We start from the raw sequence: 19,835 nt of genomic DNA, 5'->3' as shown, positions 1-19,835 counted from the left end.
GCCAACCTTGAGCTCTGCCACCCCCACTGTGGCTTAGGTCATCTCCTAGGCCCATTCTCCCCACCTGGCACCAAGATGCTCCGGAGGGGCTGGACCTCCACACCCTGCAGGGGGTACTGAAGAGGGGAGTTGGCAGGGGCTATGAGCAGCTGGTCCGCAGCGGACTGGCTCCTGGCAAGGGAGGACAGTGCAGGAATCAGGGGCGGAGGAGCTCTCCTTCCAGTCACACCCGCCCTCTGGGCCTCCCCCTGCAAAGACAAGCCCTTCTTTCAAGATGGTACCTGGAAAGGAAGGCCTGGAACTCCTGCTCCCTGGAGGCTGAGGCAGCCCTCAGCTCCTCAGGGTCAAAGGCCTTGGTGAAGTCAATGGCTCCAACCTGCCTCTGGAAGGGGAGGTAAAAGCTCCCTCCACTGGACTCACAACTACAGTTGTTCCCAGACAGCTGCCTGGAGGGAGGACGAAGGGTCATCAGAGCCCAGCCATGGGCTCACCCCACAAAACATTTACACAGTGCCCCACACCTTGGCTTTTCAATCCTGCCCATCCAGTGTCTGTCCCCTTAAACACTGCTCTTCAAATAGTCCCCAGGAGGAGAGACCACCAATGGCATGACTCAGCTCCTAAATCTGAATTTTACAGAGGTGTAGAACAGGGTCAATTGCTAGAATTTCAGAGTTGCCTACCCACCATTCAGAACCCCACCTGGACACTCCTTTCATGGGGAGTCATCAGGACATCAGGAAGTGTTCCAGGGCCCTCCTCTGCCTGCACACCCTGCCCTACACATTACCATGACAACGTTCAGGGAGGAGAGATATTTTTTTCCCCCAGCCCAAGACTCAGAAACTAGCTCCCTCCCCCCCCCCCCCCCCCCCCCCCCGCCTCACCCCCACTCCCCAGCTAGTCAGGAGAACCCAGAGATCGGAGCTCAGCAGTGCAGGAAACAAAAGCTCCCCAGTCACCCCCAGCGAGTGCCGCTCTGCCCCCACCACCCCTGGCACTCACCCCACCACTTGCTCCTTGATCCTGACCGGGATGTGTGCATAGCGGCGCTCGGGCGCAAGGTCTGGCAGTTCTGGTCTGGGGGGGGCCTGCAGGGGCGCCCACAGCGCAAGAGGTGCCCGGAGGCCCGGCGCATCCCGGGTGCTCACGTACAGGAGCCCCAGCGAGGCGCAGGCGAGCAGCAGGACCAGCACACAGAGGGCCCGGCGGCCCAGCCTCATCCTGGTGGACGGTAGGGGTGGGAGGGTGAGAAAGGTGCGGAGGGGAGGCGTGGGCTGGGACCCTCGAGCCCTGCGGTTCTGGAGGCTCCTGCCAGCTCCCCGGGACGCTCTCCACATCTCGGCGCGCTGGGATTTGCACAGCGAATCGTTCCCCTGGCCCTCCTCCCTTCACTGCCCGGGCCTCGGGTCTCCCGGCCTCCTTTCTTCTCGCCTTCTCCCGCATCTCGGTTTCCTCTCACGCCCGAGGCCCGGCATGTTGATGCAAGAGACGGTTGGATGCGGTGCTTTCCTCGCGGCCGCCAATAAGTAGGAGTGCACTGCTCTCTTAGGGCAGCGGGCGTCCCCAGTCCCGCCGCCCCCCCCCGCCCTGGCCCGCGTGTCCCCCACCCCTCGGTTCGAGCATCACTTGGCCCCCGGTGGGTTGCACAGGGCGGCTCCACACCTTGCCTGTCATGAAAAATGCAGAATCACGCCCGCGCTGTTGGGTGCCCCCGGCGGAGGTGACCGCGCGAGTGGCCTCGGGAAGCTGTGCTGGGGACCGGGGGGACCCACGAGCGCGCCGCCTCCCGCCTCCAGCTCGGCCCCTCATCCCGCCCGGGCACTGACCTGTCTAACGCTCTAAGGCCGCCGCAAGATTTCAGTCCGGGCTGCTCCAGGCTCTCAGCCCCGGCCTGGGGGTCTTCATGCGGCTGGAGGCGGCCTGATGGGGGAGCCGGGCGTAAGCCTGTGTGGTGGGGATCCTCCTGCCTCCCGGGCTCGCCCAACTCCTCCCGCCTTCGGACGCTCCGGGCTTTGTAGACCACGGCGCGGGGTGGTTCTGGGCGTTTCCTGCGCGGGGGGGCGTGGGGGTGGAGAACGGAGTTGAGAAACCGTGCATCCCAGCCCCAGAAGCAAAGCCGGAGCTCCCCGGCACCCTGTCCCACTTGCCGGGAGGGGAGGGCTCAGGCCGCCGCCGGGTTTCAGATCGCGGCGCCGCGCGGCTCGGCTCCCGGGCTCGTCGCGGCGGAGGCTCGGGCTACCGCGGGGAATGCGAGCGCCCGGGCGCCTTCTGGTGGGCGCAGAGGACATTGCGGGGGCGCCTCGAGAAGGTCCTTCTCCCGACCCTCCCAGTCCTTCGCCTGCAAACCTGGCGTCTCAAGGGCCTGCCCCCATCCCAATCTATTCCCCAGTCGCACGGATCCTCCCTCTCATCGAGGCTGTAGACAAGGATAGGGAATAAGGGCTCTGGGAGGCGATGGGGTGGGGGCGCCCTACAACCCCATTCCAAGGAAGGTTTGGGCAGTTAGGGTGAGATAAAAGAAACCAGACTAGATCCTGGAAAATAAAGATTTTGCCTGGCTAACAAAGACAGGTTCACACCCTCCCTCCCATTCTCGCCTCCCCCGCAACACCTCCACCCCAATCATCTAACAAAGACTCGAGAAGTAATACAAAGGCCTGCTTCCCCTAACTGCTCCTCGTTGCAGATGCTGGAGGAAGTGGCTAGGTTGGCTGTAATTCTGCATGCAAGCCTTAGACCCATAGACTCTTTTCCCTACAGCAGGATTCAGGACACTACCCAAAGTCCTGTGGTTCCATGGTTCTAATAAAAGATGTATCAAAATCTAATAGGGAAAACAAGACACAATAAGAAATGTAGAACATAATGAAAACGCGGGGGGGGGAGGGGAGGATGGATTGTTGAATTAATTGTATACAAAGAATTGACTAATCAGATGAGGGGAAAGTGGAATTCTCACTCTCTTTACACCAAAATAAATTCCAGATCTATGAAATATTTTAATATTAAAAACAAAACCAGAAAAGTAGTAAAGGAAATCATGGAGTTTTTGTGTTTTGTTTTGTTTTTTATAATCTTGGAGTGGGGAAAGAGACCTCTAAGCAAGATATAAAGGGAATAGCCTGTACCTCTGAAACAAATAATACATTATATGTTTAAAAAAGAAGAAGAAGAAGATAGCAGGAAGGGAAAAATGAAGGGGGGGTCGGAGGGGGAGACGAACTATGAGAGACGATGGACTCTGAGGAACAAACTGAGGGTTCTAGAGGGGAGGCGGGTGGGGGAATGGGTTAGCCTGGTGATGGGTATTAAAGAGGGCACGTTCTGCATGGAGCACTGGGTGTTATACGCAAACAATGAATCATGGAACACTGCATCAAAAACTAATGATGTAATGTATGGTGATTAACATAACATAATAAAAAAAGATATAAAGGGAATAGTAATAAACTTGCCTATATAAAAACCACGAGTGAAGGAATTTCTATAAACAAACTTGAGATAAATGACAAACTGAAAAGAATCTTTCCAACATGTAAGACAGATAAAGGTCTATTTTCCTCAAGAGCTGTAAAACATCAATAAGAAAAAATGATCATCTACCCCAAATGGACAAAAATCAGGATTAGGCAGTTGACAGAAAAAGTGAAAATGACTTTTAAATATATGCAAGTATACTTGATCTTATTCATAATAAGTGAAATGCAAATTAGAACAACAGTGAAATTTTTTATTTTTATTTTTTAATTTTTTAAAGATTTTATTTATTTGAGAGAGAGAGAGAGCACGAGCAGGGGAGGAGCAAACTGAGAGAGAGAAGCAGACTCTCCGCTGAGCAGGGAGCCTGATACTGGGCTCAGTCCCAGGACCTTGGGATCATGACCTGAGCCAAAAGCAGATGCTTCACTGACTGAACCACCCAGGTGCCCCAGCAGTGAAATTTTTTAAACAAAATTATTACAATATTATTGATTATATATTCCCTATGTTGTACTTTTTATCCCCGTGAGTTATTTATAACTGGAACTTTATACTTCTTAATCCTTTTCACCTATTTCACCTAACCTCCCACCCCCTGCAATGTTTTTTGATTACCAAATTAGTGAAGGTCAAGGTGTTTGCTCACACATTGTATGGTCAAGTATGTGGAGAAACAGCCTCTGCATACATTGTTGTGAGTGTAAACTGATACAACTTAGGAGAGCAATTGGGAAATCTCTTAACATTTAAAATGTTAATCACTTAAATTGTAAATATTAACCATTAAAAATTTTAAAGATATGGCTCCGTCAGACAATAGGGTACTGGGTTAAACTATACCTACTGATACTGAATGATTTCCAAAGTTGCTAAGCAAAAGCAAGCAGATTCCGAACAGCATATATAATTGGCCCCCATGTATGTTTTAGCTTCTGGGCTTGGCCAAAGCCTGGATATGAGTGCTGCCATAACAGAAACCCGACAATGTGGGAATGGCTTTGGAACTGGGTCTTGGCAGAAGCAGGGGGGAATTTGAGGAGTGTCAGTGAAGATCAAGAAATACTGAAGAGCTTGTTAGAAGCCAGATGGTCTTTAAGGATGTTACAGTTGCAGGGAAGTGGGGAAAGTAAGGGAAGTGAAGGAAAGGAGGTCTTGCTATGTTTGGCAATCTTGGTACCTGCAGTGGGGTGGGAGGTAGAAACTTCACCAAATGAACTGAGGATCTCACTGAGAAGATTTCTAAGCAGAATATTGAAGGTGCCATCTAGTTTCTTCTTGCTGCTTAGAGTAAAAATGAAAAGCGAGAGATAAGCTAAAGGAAGGCAGGTTGAACAGAAAGGGGCTGGGGGGTTGCTGGATTTGACGATGCCTAGCCCCTCCAAGGACCAATGATACTAAAATCCAAAAATGGAGGTGCCTGGGTGGCTCCGTCGTCAAGCGTCTGCCGTGGGCTCAGGTCATGATCCCAGGGTCCTGGGATCGAGCCCGGCATTGGGCTCCCTGCTCCGCGGGAAGCGGGCTTCTCCCTCTCCCACTCCCCCTGCTGGTGTTCCCTCTCTCACTGTGTCTCTCTCAGTCAAATAAATAATTAAATCTTAAAAAAATCCAAAAATGGCTTCCAGGCAAAGATCATATCTAGGGAACCTTAAGAAAACAGAATCTGAAAATGATGCCAAGGATGTGAATATAAATCTTTGTTAAGAAAGATCTAAGGTGGTGCCTCAGGGAGTGGTTCAGTCTGACAATAGGACTCCTAAGAAAGCATTGTCTGTCAGCAGTCTATGCAGAAGCCCAGAGTAGATAAGGGCTTATATCAATAATATTTGTGGCTATGGCTTTCATTTAATTAATGGTTAACCTCAGTAAGATTCATAGAAGGCCCATAGAGATTTTAAGAGAACTGTTTGCAGAATTTTGTTGGTGATATAATAATTATTTTGTCATTCTGATAGAATGCATGTTTGCTGTTTCAAGGCCCCAAATTTGTGGTAATGTATTACATTGTAATCAATAACTAATACAGAATATTGTATAGCACTGAGAATTAATGGTCTGCAACTATACACAATAACTCATAATGCTGAAAGAAAAAGCCAGACACAGATTACATTCTGTATGATACTATTTATTAAATAGTATGATAACTATTTATTAAATACAGGCAAAACTAATGTATGATATTTGTAGTAAGGATCATAATTATCTCCAAGGGGAGGGATAGTATCTAGAAGGAGTCAAAGGGAATCTGGGTCCTAATATTAAAGTTATATTTCTACATCTGAGTGCTGATAATACAAATGTGTTTAGTTTGTGAAAATATGCTGAGCTGTATACTTCTAATCTGTATACTTTTCTGTATGTATATTATACATGAATACAAAGTTTAAGAACATGTGAGAACAACAACTGTAGTCTGCTTTTGGAAATATTCAGAAAGGATTTTCTTTGGGGTGTCTGGGTGGTTCAGTTGGTTAAGCGTCTGACTCTTGATTTTGGCTCAGGTCATGATCTCAGGGTTGGGAGATCGAGCCCTGCATTGGGCTCCATACTGGGCCTGGGTGTGGAGACTGCTTGAGATTCTCTCTTCCTCTCCCTCTGCCCCTCCCCTGCTCAAGAAAAAAAAAAAAAAGAAAGGATTTCCTTTAAGCAGTACACAAAGTTGCAGTTGGGTGGTTTTTCTGATAGTCACCTTGGGTTACTCATGTCACTGCAGCCATCTGGCAGCTCAGCTGGGGCTGGATAATACAAGTTGCCATCAGTGGGAGGTTGGTATTGGCTCTTGGTCAAACCTCTCGATTCATGTGGTTTTTTATCCTCCAGATAAGCTAACCTGGGGCATGGCAATGTCAGGGCTGCAAATGGGTATGAATGGAAGCTGCCAGATCTGCCTTGCTTGTAATTCACACAGCATTCTCTTTCTCTTTCTCTCTGTATATATTATATATATATTTAATATATATAATATACATATATAAATATATAATCATAAGATATAATATTTTTATAATAAAATTTTATTATAAATATAAATATATATTATGTGTAATATATACTTAGTTATTCATTTGTCAGAGCAAATCATCTGGCTCTCTCAGATTCAATGAGTGCCTAAGCTCCACTTCTTGCTGAATGTGGCTGTAAAGAATTGGTGACCTTTTTAAATCTACCACTATCACCAACGATCAAATGTTGAAGTCCAGGAGTTGTTGCTTAATTAGATACTTTTAGAAAGGAAGGGTGTCTTAATAAGTGTGTCAATATTACAAGAAGTAATGCTCGGAAATGGCAGAGCTATGTACACAAGTGTGCTTAGAAGTAGACACATCCCAGTAACAATCAACGAAAGACCCAGATCTTCTAATATCCTTTTCCAGTAAAAGGAACAAGCCTCCTTGGATGCATTCCTGGTTCTATCCCAGGGTTGGGGCAGGAAACATTAAAGATGAACACACAGGGGCCCCTGGGTGGCTCAGTCGTTAAGCGTCTGCCTTCGGCTCTGGTCATGATCCCGGGGTCCTGGGATCGAGCCCTGCATCGGGCTCCCTGCTCAGCGGGAGTCTGCTTCTCCCTCTCCCACTCCCCCTGCTTGTGTTCTCTCTCTCGCTGTATCTCTCTCTGTCAAATAAATAAAAAATCTTAAAAAAAAAAATAAAGAACACACAATGTCAGAAAGCAATGAAGTACCAAAAAAAAAAAAAAAAAAAAAAGGAGCATTTCAAAGGACAGACATAGGAGGCAGCTTGAAGGGGCTTCCACTGGATGAATCTGGGAAAGTTTGAGCACCAAAATAATTTAGGATAGGAATGAGTGATAAACCATTGAAAAAAATAGAAATCCACAATCCACGCTGATAATAAATAAATAAATAAATAACAAATGTAGGAGGAGGAAGGAAAATGCCAATTGATACATTTGAACAGAGGGATGGAGTGGAAATAATAATTTTGCAACTATCGTAGTGAAAATTGGATTGGGCAAGAATTACCAATGACTGCTGATTCTAAGGGTGAGGGGATGGAGTTTACCATTACCAATGAGGGGCAGAAGGATACTGTGTACCTGCAGATATGTTACCTGGAGAAAGACACGGCATCACCTCTGCAATTTTCTCGCTGGGATACATAACTCAATCCTAAATATGAGCAAACACACAAACCCCAAATATTTTAGGTACATGAAGGAAACTGGCCAGTATTTTTTTTTTTTTACTGTCAATGTCATGAGAAATAAAGGACCGCTGAGGAACTGTTCCAGGTAAAAGGAGACCAAAGAAGCAGCCAAATGCAACATGTGGTCCCAGATTGCACCCTGTCCTTGAGGGGAAACATAACAGATATTTTGGGGATACCTGATCAAATTGGATTATGGGTGGTACCTTAAAGTTTGATCTTCATTAAAGATAAATGGAAAAAAAAAGGACAAATGGTAAGCATTAAATCTCCTGAAGCTGATAACTGGTTACTTAAGAAAATATCCTTGTTCTTAGAACACATATCCTGAAGTGTTAAGGGATAAAGTGGCATGATGTGTGTAATCTACTTTCAAGTTGCTTGGAAAAAATAAATGATACAATGTGTATGTGTTGTATATATATGGGTACATGTGGTATACATAATATAAAATTTGTATTTTATTCATTTAATAACTATTCACAACACTCTATATGAACTGTACATCCTATATAACATATATATATACATATACACACACATTCATGTATAAATATATATATATAGAGAGAGAGAATGCTAAAACAAATGTGACAAAATGTCAAAAATTGGTGAAGCTGGATAAAAGGTATATGGGAACACTGTATGTATTTTCTAAGTTTCGAAGTTTGATATTATTTCAAAGTAAAAATTTAAAAAGAATAAGTCTTGCTTCTCCACTAATTTAATGGAAAGTGAGTGTCTATTGAGTAATTCAGTTACGGTCTGAAAAATTGTTTCAGGACATTACTGTCACATTCATAAAAATTGACAAGTAAAAAATTTTAATAATGAAATTATAACCATAATTTAGAATTTCTAACAGAACTTATACTAGTTCTTGTATCTCAGCATTTCCTTCTTTGACGGTGATATTTAGCCTCGGCTGGATACTGATTTTATCTCTTTCTCTCTCCGAGCATGCGTGTGCACACACACACGCACACACTCTTTTTGCTGAACCATTTGAGTTAATTGCAGACATTGTGACTTTCTACTCCTAAATATTTAAGTGTCTATCTCCTGAAACAAAAGGTATTCTTCTAAATAAACAATATGATTATTGAACTCAGGGTATTTATCATTGATACAAACCATTGTCTAATACACAGTCCATATCAAAATTTCTCCAGTTGTCTCAATGATGTCCTTTTTAGCTTTCAAAATAATTCCAGTCAATGAGTGCTTACTGCATTTATTTTTCATGCCTCTTTAGTTTCCTTATCTTTGAAGATATTAAATATACTTATTTAAAAAATTTTGGGGGGGTTGCTCTATTATTTCCATTTACTCTACAGCAAATTATCTTATTTACTGAGCTTGTTGACTACCTGCTATGGTGTTAATTTTCAAGATGAACTTTGAAGTTTTCATTTGCTAGTTTGTCTTCTGTGAGTTTCTTTCTCATGTTTGTGTTTTGGTTAGGATTCATTGTAGGTGGCAGACACTACTCTAGGGGGTTCTCGCTGGGTATAATGTGGCATACAATATGGTTTTGGGGGTTGGTTTTTGTATGGGTGATAGTATCCTCTATAGGATTTTGGAAATATATGGGGGCATTTTTTTTTTTTTAAGATTTGGGGACTTTAAGAGGGAAGTGAACACCTCCCAGCTTCCAGAATCATACAACTCTTGCTATCAGCAAAACTGAGGTCACAGCCGCAATAAACTTCCGAAAACAGGAAGTTACAAAGTGCAGAACCCTTTGGCCTCTACTACAACTTACACCCCACAAAGTGGACACCTGCCATTTGGGGTCATCCCTTCTCTCCCAATTTAAGGCCTATCTCAATTCATGTTTCCTAGGCAGGCATTTGATTGATAAAGGAACACTAACCGCAGAGAGTTCAGAGAAATGTAGTTTTTAGCACCCCAGCTTCTGCTGCAAGCCTAGATGCAGTAGGAGAGTGTTGTAATGGGTGCTCCATATGCCAGTCCAGGTTGGAGTTTTAAGTTTTCCTCTCTCCCTGCTGCATCTCCCCATACTGAGCAGTTTTGTGACAGTCTCCCCAGTCCCGAATGAGGGTTCATATTGAACACACAGGGATCTGATCGAGGGGTGGGATGTTGCTGATCCTGTCCCCAGCCAACTGCAGGCTTCGTCTAATTCAGCATGGTAGCCTAGAGAGCTGGCTAGCCTAAGTCTCTTTGCAGTCACTCCAGGCAAGCAGCTTTAAATGGATGGGGCCCAGCCAGAGTCACAACCTCCTACAACCACCTATCATATAGCAGAACATCCAGTGAATTCTCCAGGGAGCTAGTTCCTGGGCTGCTTGTTTCTTTCTCCTGTGGTGTCAGCCCCCAGCCCTCATATTTCCATTTCTAGTTCGAGGAGATGCTTATTTTGGTTTTGGTTTTGATCATGGGTTCTCTTTTTAATATATATTTGGAATATATTATCTGTCACTTTATCTGGAGGGAAGGGAGGATTTTCTCTTGAGTTTCCTCAGTTCTATGATGGGAAGTGACCCTATAAAATCTGTCTACTTATAAACTTCCTCCTTCTTTTCCATAAAGTAACTTTCCTCTCCTTTGTTTGCTGGACCAGCTTATGGTTCTTGCCATAGCCTGCATGTCCCAAATTGCCATTTTCTGCTATTGCTGAATAAACCCATTTTTTACTGCTAAAATAACTGTTTTATTTTTAACATTACTTGGTGAACCAGAAGTGGGATCCAGAGAAGACCCCCAACAACTCCCAGGCTAGTGAGCAAACAGGTGCCCCCAGAGCTAATTGAGCTGTCTGCTTTTTTGCCTACCCTGGAATTTGAGGGTGAGTCTCTCCTGCATCTCAAGCTCTGCTGTTTTTGTATTTTGATCTCTCCAGGCTTTATTCAGGATCTGTTTTAAAGCTTTGTCTTTTCTAAGAGTACTCTATTGGCCATTGGTCTGACACCTTTTTGGAACCAGACTGTTCCTATTGGAACTGGGCTATTTAGGAATTTTTCTTTTTTTCTACAGAAAAACCTCTAAGAAATGAGAGATCCCAGTCATCAAAATGCTTTGAGGGCACCTCCCCCTTCTGGACCCCTGGCCGTTTTTACATTAAAAACTGGTGTTTGGGGGCACCTGGCTGGCTCAGTCGGAAGAGTATGTGACTCTTGATTTCATGGTCATGAGTTGGAGTCCCACGTTGGCATAGAGATTACGTAACCCCCCCCCAAAAAAAAACCAACGAAAAACCCCTGGTGTTTCCTCGTGTACATTGCTAACTAAATGGACCAATTTAACTAAAAGTAATTAAGGAACACCAATGGCCATTATGGGGAACTTTCTATCTCCCTAAACTTACTTTTCTCAGAAGAGAATTGGACAGCCATGGCTCTAAAATGGTCAAAACTGCGGGCACCTGGGTGGCTCTGTTGGCTAAGCGTCTGCCTTCTACTCAGGTCATGATCCTGGGATCGAGTCCCACATCGGGCTCCCTTCTCAGCGGGAAGTCGGCTTCTCCCTCTCCCTCTGTGTCCTCCCTCTCTCTCAAATAAATAAATAAATAAATAAATAAATAAATCTTAAAAAAAAAAAAACAGTCAAAACTGAATGGGACACCTGTTTTGGTTGGTATTTTGAAGCTTCGAAAAATTATCAGGAATCTAAAATTGTCTCTCTGCAAAATACAATTTCTAGATTAACTGAGACAAACAAACACTTGGAGAAAGACAAAAAGGCTTCTGAGGTCTTCCCCTGCCCATTTTCTTTATCTGCAAACACCCTGCAGCACCGTGTGCCCAGGCCCCCCTCCAGGTGCTGTCGCCCACCTTCCCTTCGACACCGCCTCCTCCTCTAGTGGCTGTTTCCCCATTCCAATTCTCTCACCGAACTTTTTCCTCTTCCCTGAACCTCTTCGCCTTCCTGTTCCTCTGAAGTTGTCAGGTTCTGATAAGTTCAGAGGAACTTACATAAAGTTAACTCTTCTGAGGCTCCAAATAAACCCCCAATTTCTTATGTTCCCTGGACTAAGGCTGAATTGTGAGCGATAGTTAAGGAGTTTCTTAAAGTGACTGAGGACCCCCATAGGTTTGCTGAAGAATTCAGCATAGTTATTCAGACTTACCAACCTGGTTGCTCAGATTTATATCAGTTAGTCCACATGCTTGTTGGTGAGGGCCAGGCCACACACTGGATGAAACTTGCCCAATGGGAACATCCTGAACAGGATGTAGAAAAACAAGCCCCTAACTTTGCGCAAAATGCTAGAACACTCGCTGAAAACCTCCACTGAGCAATTGCAGTTGTTTTTCCTAAGGCCATTAATTGGAACAAAATTCAGGCTTGCACACAAAAATCTCATGAACCTGTTTATGATTCTTATAATCAATTTCAGATTGTTTTCAGAGAAAATTCTGGTTTTCCTTTAGATACTGAATCCACTCTGATAGCCTTTGACTCCATGTTTATTAGTGGACTGAACCGGGAGCTTTCTCTTTTTAAAAAGAATCAGGATGGAATGGGAAACTGTGTCCACTCCAGATTTAGTTAATTTGGCAAACCAGCTCACTCACATCCTGGATGAGACACCTAAAAGAAAGACTCCTTAAGATTCTTAATTCTCGGGCGCCTGGGTGGCTCAGTTGGTGAAGTGTCTGCCTTCTGCTCAGGTCATGATCTCAGAGCCCGGGATCGAGTCCCCGCATCGGGCTCCCCGTTCAGCGGGGAGTCGGCTTCTCCCTCTGTCTCTCAACCGGCTCTCATGCTCTCTCTCACTCTCTCAAATAAATAAATAAAACCTTAAAAAAATCTTAAAATCTTAAAAAAAAAAAGATTCTTAATTCTCAACTCTGGCAAATGAAGTCCCCTAAACAAAAAAACCCCTCATATTCTCTTATTATTGCAAAGAGCCAGGGCATTGGGAAAAAGATTGTTACAAACTTAACCACTCAGGTACCTTTAGCCCTCTAGCCAGCTTTTCCAATTCTTTTTTTTTTTTTTTAAGCTTTTATTTATTTATTTGACAGAGAGATAGAGAGAGCCATAGAGCACAAGGGGGTGTTGGAAGGGGTGGGAATGGCAGACGGAGGAGAAGCAGGGAGCCTGATGCGGGACTCATCCCAGGACCCTGGGATCATGACCCGAGCCGAAGGCAGCCACTTCACCGACTGAGCCACCCAGGTGCCCCTGTCCTCCTAATTCTTAATGATGGGGCTCTGAGGCACTACTGGGGCTTTTCCCAATCCTCCCTCTTAATGGGCTTAGAGAAACCACTCCGCAGGTTGGGAATGAATCTCTTTCTGTCCTTACTGACACCGGAGCCATACTCTTGGTGCTCAACCGCATTGCTAAGCAACTCCTGCCTTGGAGTACTAACCCAGTTCAAACAGTGGGGGTCTCTAATAAGCCTCAACAGGTTCCTGTCTCTGAACCTATTCCCTTTTCTTTAGGGAATTCCTTTTTGGAGATACCCACCCTTTTCTCCTTAGTTCCTCCACCCCTATTTATTTATTGGGCCAAGATTTCTTAGAAAAATATTGTGCTGGAGTATCTTTCTCCCAAAAGGGGAAATAATTCTAGAATTTGACAGTAGTAATCAAAATTGCCAACTAGGTTGGTGCACCTGGGTGGTTCAGTCATTAAGCGTCTGTCTTCGGCTGTGTCTTTCTCTGTCAAATAAATAAATAATAAACAAACAAATAAATAAAACACTTTTTTATTTATTTGACAGACAGCGAGAGAGGGAACACAAGCAGGGGGAGTGGGAGAGGGAGAAGCAGACTTTCTCGCTGAGCAGGGAGCCAGATGCGGGGCTCGATCCCAGGACCCTGGGATCATGACCTGAGCCAAAGATAGACGCTTAATGACTGAGCCACCCAGGTGCCCCTAAAATAAAGTGTTTTTAAAAAAAGTTTTCTGCAGGGGCGCCTGGGTGGCTCAGTCGTTAAGCGTCTGCCTTCGGCTCAGGTCATGATCCCAGGGTCCTGGGATCGAGCCCCACATCGGGCTCCCTGCTCAGCGGGGAGCCTGCTTCTCCCTCTCCCACTCCCCCTGCTTGTGTTCCCTCTCTCGCTGTGTCTCTCTCTGTCAAATAAATAAAATCTTTAAAAAAAAAAAAGTTTTCTGCAGGCTCTACTTTGCTACAATATATAGATTATTTGCTTCTCTGTTGCCCCTCTCCAACCTCTTCACAGAAGACAGCATCCACCTGCTAAAACTTTTGGCCTTCAAGAGACAAAGTCTCGAAAGAAAAATTACAGTTTCCTCAAACTCAGGTTGGATACTTAAGGCAGCTAATCTTGCAACAAGGACTGCATTTGGATCTAGGTAGGCTTCATAACATCCTGAACTTCCCCACACCGAAAATTAAGCACCAATTATGAAGTTTCCTTGGGCTGGTTATTGTTGAAATTGAATTCCAAACTTCTCTCTTATGGCTCAACCTCTATATGCTTTACTAAAAAAAGACAAACCTGACCTTATTATTTGGAAAGACCGGAATGACATAGATTTTGGGACTTTGATAAAAGCTTAACAAAGTCCCTGCCCTCAGACATCCTAAATTATCCACTTCCCTTTTCTTCTTTGTATGTGAGAGGGAAGGGCATACCCTTGGAGTACTCGCCTCAAAACATGGGACTGTCATCACCCCACAGGGTATTATAGTCAACAGCTGGGCTGCAGCTCAGGGACATCTCCCTTGCCTCAGAGACATTCCTTCCACTGTTAAGGCCTCTGAGGAAATCATTGCAGGGTTCCCTTTAACCATCCTTGTGCCTCATGCAGTAGAGGCCCTCCCGAATTCTCCTCACACCCAGCACTTCTGTCATCTCACCTCCTAGGACATCCTCCTGCCAACAGCTCCTCACGGAACTCTTTCTTGCTGCAATGACCTTAACCCTGCTGTTCTCCCCTCCTTCACCGAGGATAATGCTGACAGATCACCTTTCCACTCCCTGTGAGTCTACAGGAAACTCATCTCATTAAGGCAGATTTTTCATGGTTTACTGCTGGTTCTTCTTCTTCTTTTTAAGATTTTTTTTAAATTTATTTGTCAGAGAGAGACAGAGAGAGCACAAGCAGGGGGAGTGGCAGAGGGAGAAGCAGGCTCCCCGCTGGGCAAGGAGCCCGATGCGGGGCTCGATCCCAGGACCCCGGGATCATGACCTGAGCCGAAGGCAGACGCTCGACCAACCGAGCCACCCAGGCATCCCTTTACTGCCGGTTCTTATTTAAAGGATGAAAATGGTAAGCTTCATGCTGGGTATGCTATTAAAACTTCTTTGGAAGTCACTGAGGCAGCACTTTTACCTCTGGCTACTTTGGCTCCAAAGGCTGAGTTGTATACCCCGACTTGGGCTTGTGCCTTAGTCACAAACATTTATACCTATAGTCGGTATGCTTTTTTTGGGACATGTTACAGAAGCAGTAAGGTCTCCTTACCTCCAATGGGGGTAAAATTAAAAATGGACCCTAGGTCCAAATTTATTAGATGCCTTTGCAGCTGCTCTATTACGAAATTTCCTGGGCATTCCAGACTCAAATCCCTGAAGGTCAAGGGAAACCACTTTGCTGATATTTCTACCAAAAATGCTGTTCTCAAGGAAGCCAATAGCCAAACCTCTGTTATGATCCAAAGGGATGCTCTCCCAAATGATAACTTGGAAAAACTGACCAGAGATGCCCAACGATTGGCCCCAGAAAAGGAAAAAGAATATTGGGAATCTAAGAATTGTTGGCTTGATAAAAAGAGAAAACTCTGATTTGGATCAAATAACAATCCAGCCCCACCAGAAATCTAAAATTCCCACTACTTACCACTGTACATACATTAAACCATTGGTTTACTGACAAAATGATAGCATTCGTGAGCCAGTATTGGTGGGTAAATATTAATAAGGCCAGAAAACGTGTCTGCCTCACTTGTCCCACCTGTCCAAAATACAGTCTAGGGAAACCGGTTTTCTACCCTGCTTCCAGATCCTTTGAACCACCCAATAGACCATTTGAGGTTTTGCAAATGGGTTTCATACAGCTTCCCCCCTTCTCATGCTTATAAATATATTTTAGTCATAGTTTGTATGTTTTCTCACGAGACCGAAGTTTTCCCTTTTAGACAGGCCACACAGTTTCTTCTGTAGCTAAAATTCTGTTAGAAAAAGATGCTGTCTCCCTGGGGAATCCCTCATGAATTTCCTAGTGATTGGGGAATCCATTTTACTGGTCAGGTGCTTTGATAAGTCTGTGCTGCTTGGCTGGGTTTACACTTTCATTATGCATACCATCTTCAATCCTCATGGCTAGTCGAACATACTAACGACACTATTAAGACCTAACTGGAAAAATTTGTAGAGACTTTCCAAATACCTTGGCTGGAAGCATTGCCATTGGTTCTTCTTCTTCTTCTTTTTTTTAAAAGATTTTATTTATTTGACAAAGAGAGAGACAGCGAGAGAGGGAACACAAGCAGGGGGAGTGGGAGAGGGAGAAGCAGGCTTCCTGCTGAGCAGGGAGCCCGATGCGGGGTTCGATCCCAGGACCCTGAGATCATGACCCGAGCCGAAGGCAGTCGCCTAACCAACTGAGCCACCCAGGCACCCCGCCATTGGTTCTTCTAAAACTCAGATATAACCCCTTTGGAATTTATAGACTCTCACCCTTTGATATGGTCACAGGATGACCAATGCACTTGGCCTCTGCTTCCTTTGACCCACAGTTTATAAAAAGAGATCTACTTTAGGGGCACCTGGGTGGCTCAGTTCGTTAAGCGTCTGCCTTCAGCTCAGGTCACAATCCCGGGGTCCTGCGATCGGGCCCCACATTAGGCTCCCTGCTCAGGGGGGAGCTTGCTTCTCCCTCTCCTCCCTCCTCGTGCTCTCACTCAAGTAAATAAATAAAATCTTAAGAAAAAGAGATATACTTTAATATTGTAAGGGCCTAATTGCTCCTATTAAAAATAACCATGCTTTGGAAAAAAACAACCATGTTTTGGTAGCGCACTCTTTTTACAGTGTCTCCCAGGAGACAAAGACCTGGAGCACCACGCCTTGCAACCTAGAGATTCTGTCATTGGAAAAGATACCTCCAAAAAGACTCTCTTCAACCTCACTGGAAAGGCTCCTATCAGGTACTGCTAACCAAACATTGTGCCACCAAACTCCAGGGAATACGCTCTTTGATTCGCGTAACATATCTAAAGAAAGCACCACCAAACCCTGACTGGCCCTGTGCACCAGCTGGTGACCTCAAAGGAAAGATTTCCTAGAACTGAAGCAGACCACTTCTGATGAGACAGCTTTCCCAAGATATCTGGACCAGTCCAGTTGGAAGGCTCAGGATTCACAGAAGTCTCTTTTTCTCACCTGGACCATGAGTTGATTCTGGATTTTTACCCAAATTCATGGTTTCTGAATTTACAACTTTACAGACTGTATTATCTGATAATGCATTTGGTTCCAAATGATTCTTTTGAGATAACAATACTGTTTAAAACACCTTTGAAGTTTGCTGTTTTGCAAAAAAGTTCATCAGTTATCGCTTCATATTTACACCTACACTGTATCTCACCAAATGCACTTGGTTAATTCTTTCAGTGTGCTCTCGAAATATTCACTATTCTGTGTTCATGGCCACTTTCAGCAGGGACTTTCAGGAAGCATGCAGGACTCCAAGTTTGCCTGTGTAGGGAGAACTTTTGTCCCCGAAGTTGGAATAAGTGCCAATAAATGTTTCCGGTTGGTTACTTTCTGTCTAGGGTCCTGGTTTAGAACCATCATACAATTTGGAATCGTGTTACTTTTGATTCTGTATCTGTTGCTTGTCAAACCATTGTACAAATGGTGTACCCAAGGAGGGGATGACTTCCAATGCTTGTGATCTATATGCACTATAGATGGCAAGTGCCTAAGAGTTCACCCTCCTACCCCTGCTTGTTACTTGCATGTGACCTCTGTAGGTTTCCAATCTGTACAGTTTCCCTACACCGTGGGACATGGCAGGCAGGAAAGGCCCTTCCTGGCACTGAGGGGCAACAGGCCACTAAATTAAGAAAACCTGACTTGGGGCGCCTGGGTGGCTCAGTCGTTAAGCATCTGCCTTCAGCTCAGGTCATGATCCCAGGGTCCTGGGATCGAGCCCTGCATTGAGCCCCGCATTGAGCCCCGCATTGAGCCCCGCATTGAGCCCCACATCGGGCACCCCGGGCTCCCTGCTCAGAGGGAGGCCTGCTTCTCCCTCTCCCACTCTCCCTGCTTATGTTCCCTCTTTCGCTGTGTCTCTGTCTGTCAAATGAATAAATAAAATCTTAAAAAAAAAAAAAGGAAAACCTGACTCTTTATCAGTGATGCTTTTAGAGAAAGATAATGATCAAAAGGGGGAAACGTGACAATCAAGGGAAACTTTAAAATGGAGTTGGGAGACCAGAAGGGGGAGCTCTCGTGCCATACCTGTCAACCTGGAGCACCTCCATTATGCGCTGCCAACAGAAGCCAAAAGGAAAGAATCATCAATTACAGGACCCAACAGGAAAAGATGTAAATTGTATCTCCTACAAGAAACTGACTACCCCAGCAACTCAGTCAATGAGAAATCAGCATTATCCTGAACTCTTGCCTTTCTCCAATGGATTTTTGTTCAAAGCAACCTCTCCCAGCTTCCTCGTTTTTCTCCATAAAATAACATTTCTCTCCTTTGTTAGACTAGCATACAGTTTTTGCCATGGCTTTCTTGTTCCGAATTGCAATTTCATTTTTCTTTTTTTAATTTTATTTGAGAGAGAGAGAGCATGAGAGGGGGGAGGGTCAGAGGGAGAAGCAGACTCCCTGCTCAGCAGGGAGCCCGATGTGGGACTCGATCCCGGGACTCCAGGATCACCTGAGCCCAAGGCAGTCGCTCAACCAACTGAGCCACCCAGGCGCCCCCTGAATTCCAATTTTCTGCTATTTCCTGAATAAGTCTTTTTTTTTCTGGTAAAATGACTTTTATTTGTAAGGTCAACAGATACATGATTTGAAATGTTTTTCACCCATTCCGTAGGTTGCCTTTTCATTTTGTTGATAGTTTCCTTTGCTGTGTAGAAGCTTTTTAGTTTGATATAGTCCCACTTGTTTACTTTTACTTTTTTTTTTTTGGATTTTCTTTATTTGACACACAGAGAGAGAGAGAGCAAGAGCACAAGCAAGGGGAGCGGCAAGCAGAGGGAGAGGGAGAACCAGACTCCCCACTGAGCAGGGAGCCCAACAATGCTGGGCCGAAGGCAGACTCTTAATGGACTGAGCCACCCAGGCGTCCCTATTTTTACTTTTGTTGCTTTTGCTTTTGGAGTCAGATCCAAAAATTCAACACCAAAACTTTTTTTCTAGAAGTTTTAGATTTCAGGTTTTATATTTCAGTCTTTAATCCATTTTAATTTTTGTGTATGGTGTAAGATAATGATCTAGTTTCATTCTTTCTTTTTTTTTTAAGATTTTATTTATTTATTTCACAGAGAGAGACAGCGAGAGCAGGAACACAAGGAGGGGGAGTGAGAGAGGGAGAAGCAGGCTTCCTGCTGAGCAGGGAGCCCGATGCGGGGCTCGATCCCAGGACCCTAGGATCATGACCTGAGCCGAAGGCAGACGCCTAACGACTGAGCCACCCAGGCGCCATTTCATTCTTTTTTTTAAGATTTTCTTTCTTTCTTTCTTTGAGAGAGAGAGAGAGAGAGAGAGCCGGGGAGGGGGGAGAGGAGCAGAGGGAGAGGGACAAGGAGACTCTGTGCTGAGTGTGGAGCCCAACGTGGGGCTCAATCCCATGACCCTGAGACCAAGACCTAAGCAGAAGCCAAGAGTTGGATGCCCAACTGACTGAGCCACCCAGGTGCCCCTAGTTTCATTCTTTTGTATGTTGCTGTCCAGTTTTCCCAGCACCATTTATTGAAGAGACTGTCCTATTCCCATTGTGTATTCTTGGCTCCTTTGTCATAAATTAATTGATCATATATGTGTGAGTTTATTTCTGGTCTCTATATTGTTTTGATTACTATAGCTTTGCAATATAGTTTGAGAGCAGAAAGCACAACACCTCTGGCTTTGTTCTTTTTTCTCAAGAGTGCTTTGGCTATTCAGGGTCTTTTGTGGTTCCATACAAATTTTAGAATTATTTCCACTCTAATCTTTATTTTTCTTCCTTCTACTTTTTTTGGCAGCTTGATTTGATTTCTTTATTCAACTTTTTAAA

At 44.8% G+C, this 19,835-nt stretch overlaps 1 protein-coding gene across 6 annotated transcripts in view; it reads right to left on the bottom strand.

The window, feature by feature from the left end:
• B4GALNT1 (beta-1,4-N-acetyl-galactosaminyltransferase 1) overlaps positions 1-19,835 on the bottom strand; it is a 42,521-nt gene that overhangs the window by 4,692 nt on the left and 17,994 nt on the right. The window contains exons 2-7 of one of the 6 annotated variants that reach the window (XM_027593547.2): positions 18,065-18,093; positions 7,558-7,615; positions 1,830-1,923; positions 1,006-1,224; positions 282-446; positions 65-171 (exon numbers count right to left, since the gene is read on the bottom strand). In XM_027593547.2, the coding sequence (XP_027449348.1) occupies positions 65-171; positions 282-446; positions 1,006-1,224; positions 1,830-1,923; positions 7,558-7,606 (634 nt within the window). In that variant the 5' untranslated portion in view covers positions 7,607-7,615; positions 18,065-18,093. Of the gene's footprint in view, positions 1-64; positions 172-281; positions 447-1,005; positions 1,488-1,829; positions 2,052-7,557; positions 7,616-18,064; positions 18,094-19,835 lie in introns of those variants that run through there. The other 5 variants (XM_035729244.1, XM_027593552.2, XM_027593549.2 and 2 more) reach the window with 5 other exon arrangements.

The sequence above is a fragment of the Zalophus californianus genome, chromosome 9 (assembly GCF_009762305.2).
Source record: "Zalophus californianus isolate mZalCal1 chromosome 9, mZalCal1.pri.v2, whole genome shotgun sequence".
In the NCBI taxonomy this organism is placed as follows: domain Eukaryota; kingdom Metazoa; phylum Chordata; class Mammalia; order Carnivora; family Otariidae; genus Zalophus; species Zalophus californianus.
The sequence above is the reverse complement of the archived record's forward strand: the minus strand, read 5'-3'. Positions and strand labels throughout refer to the sequence as shown.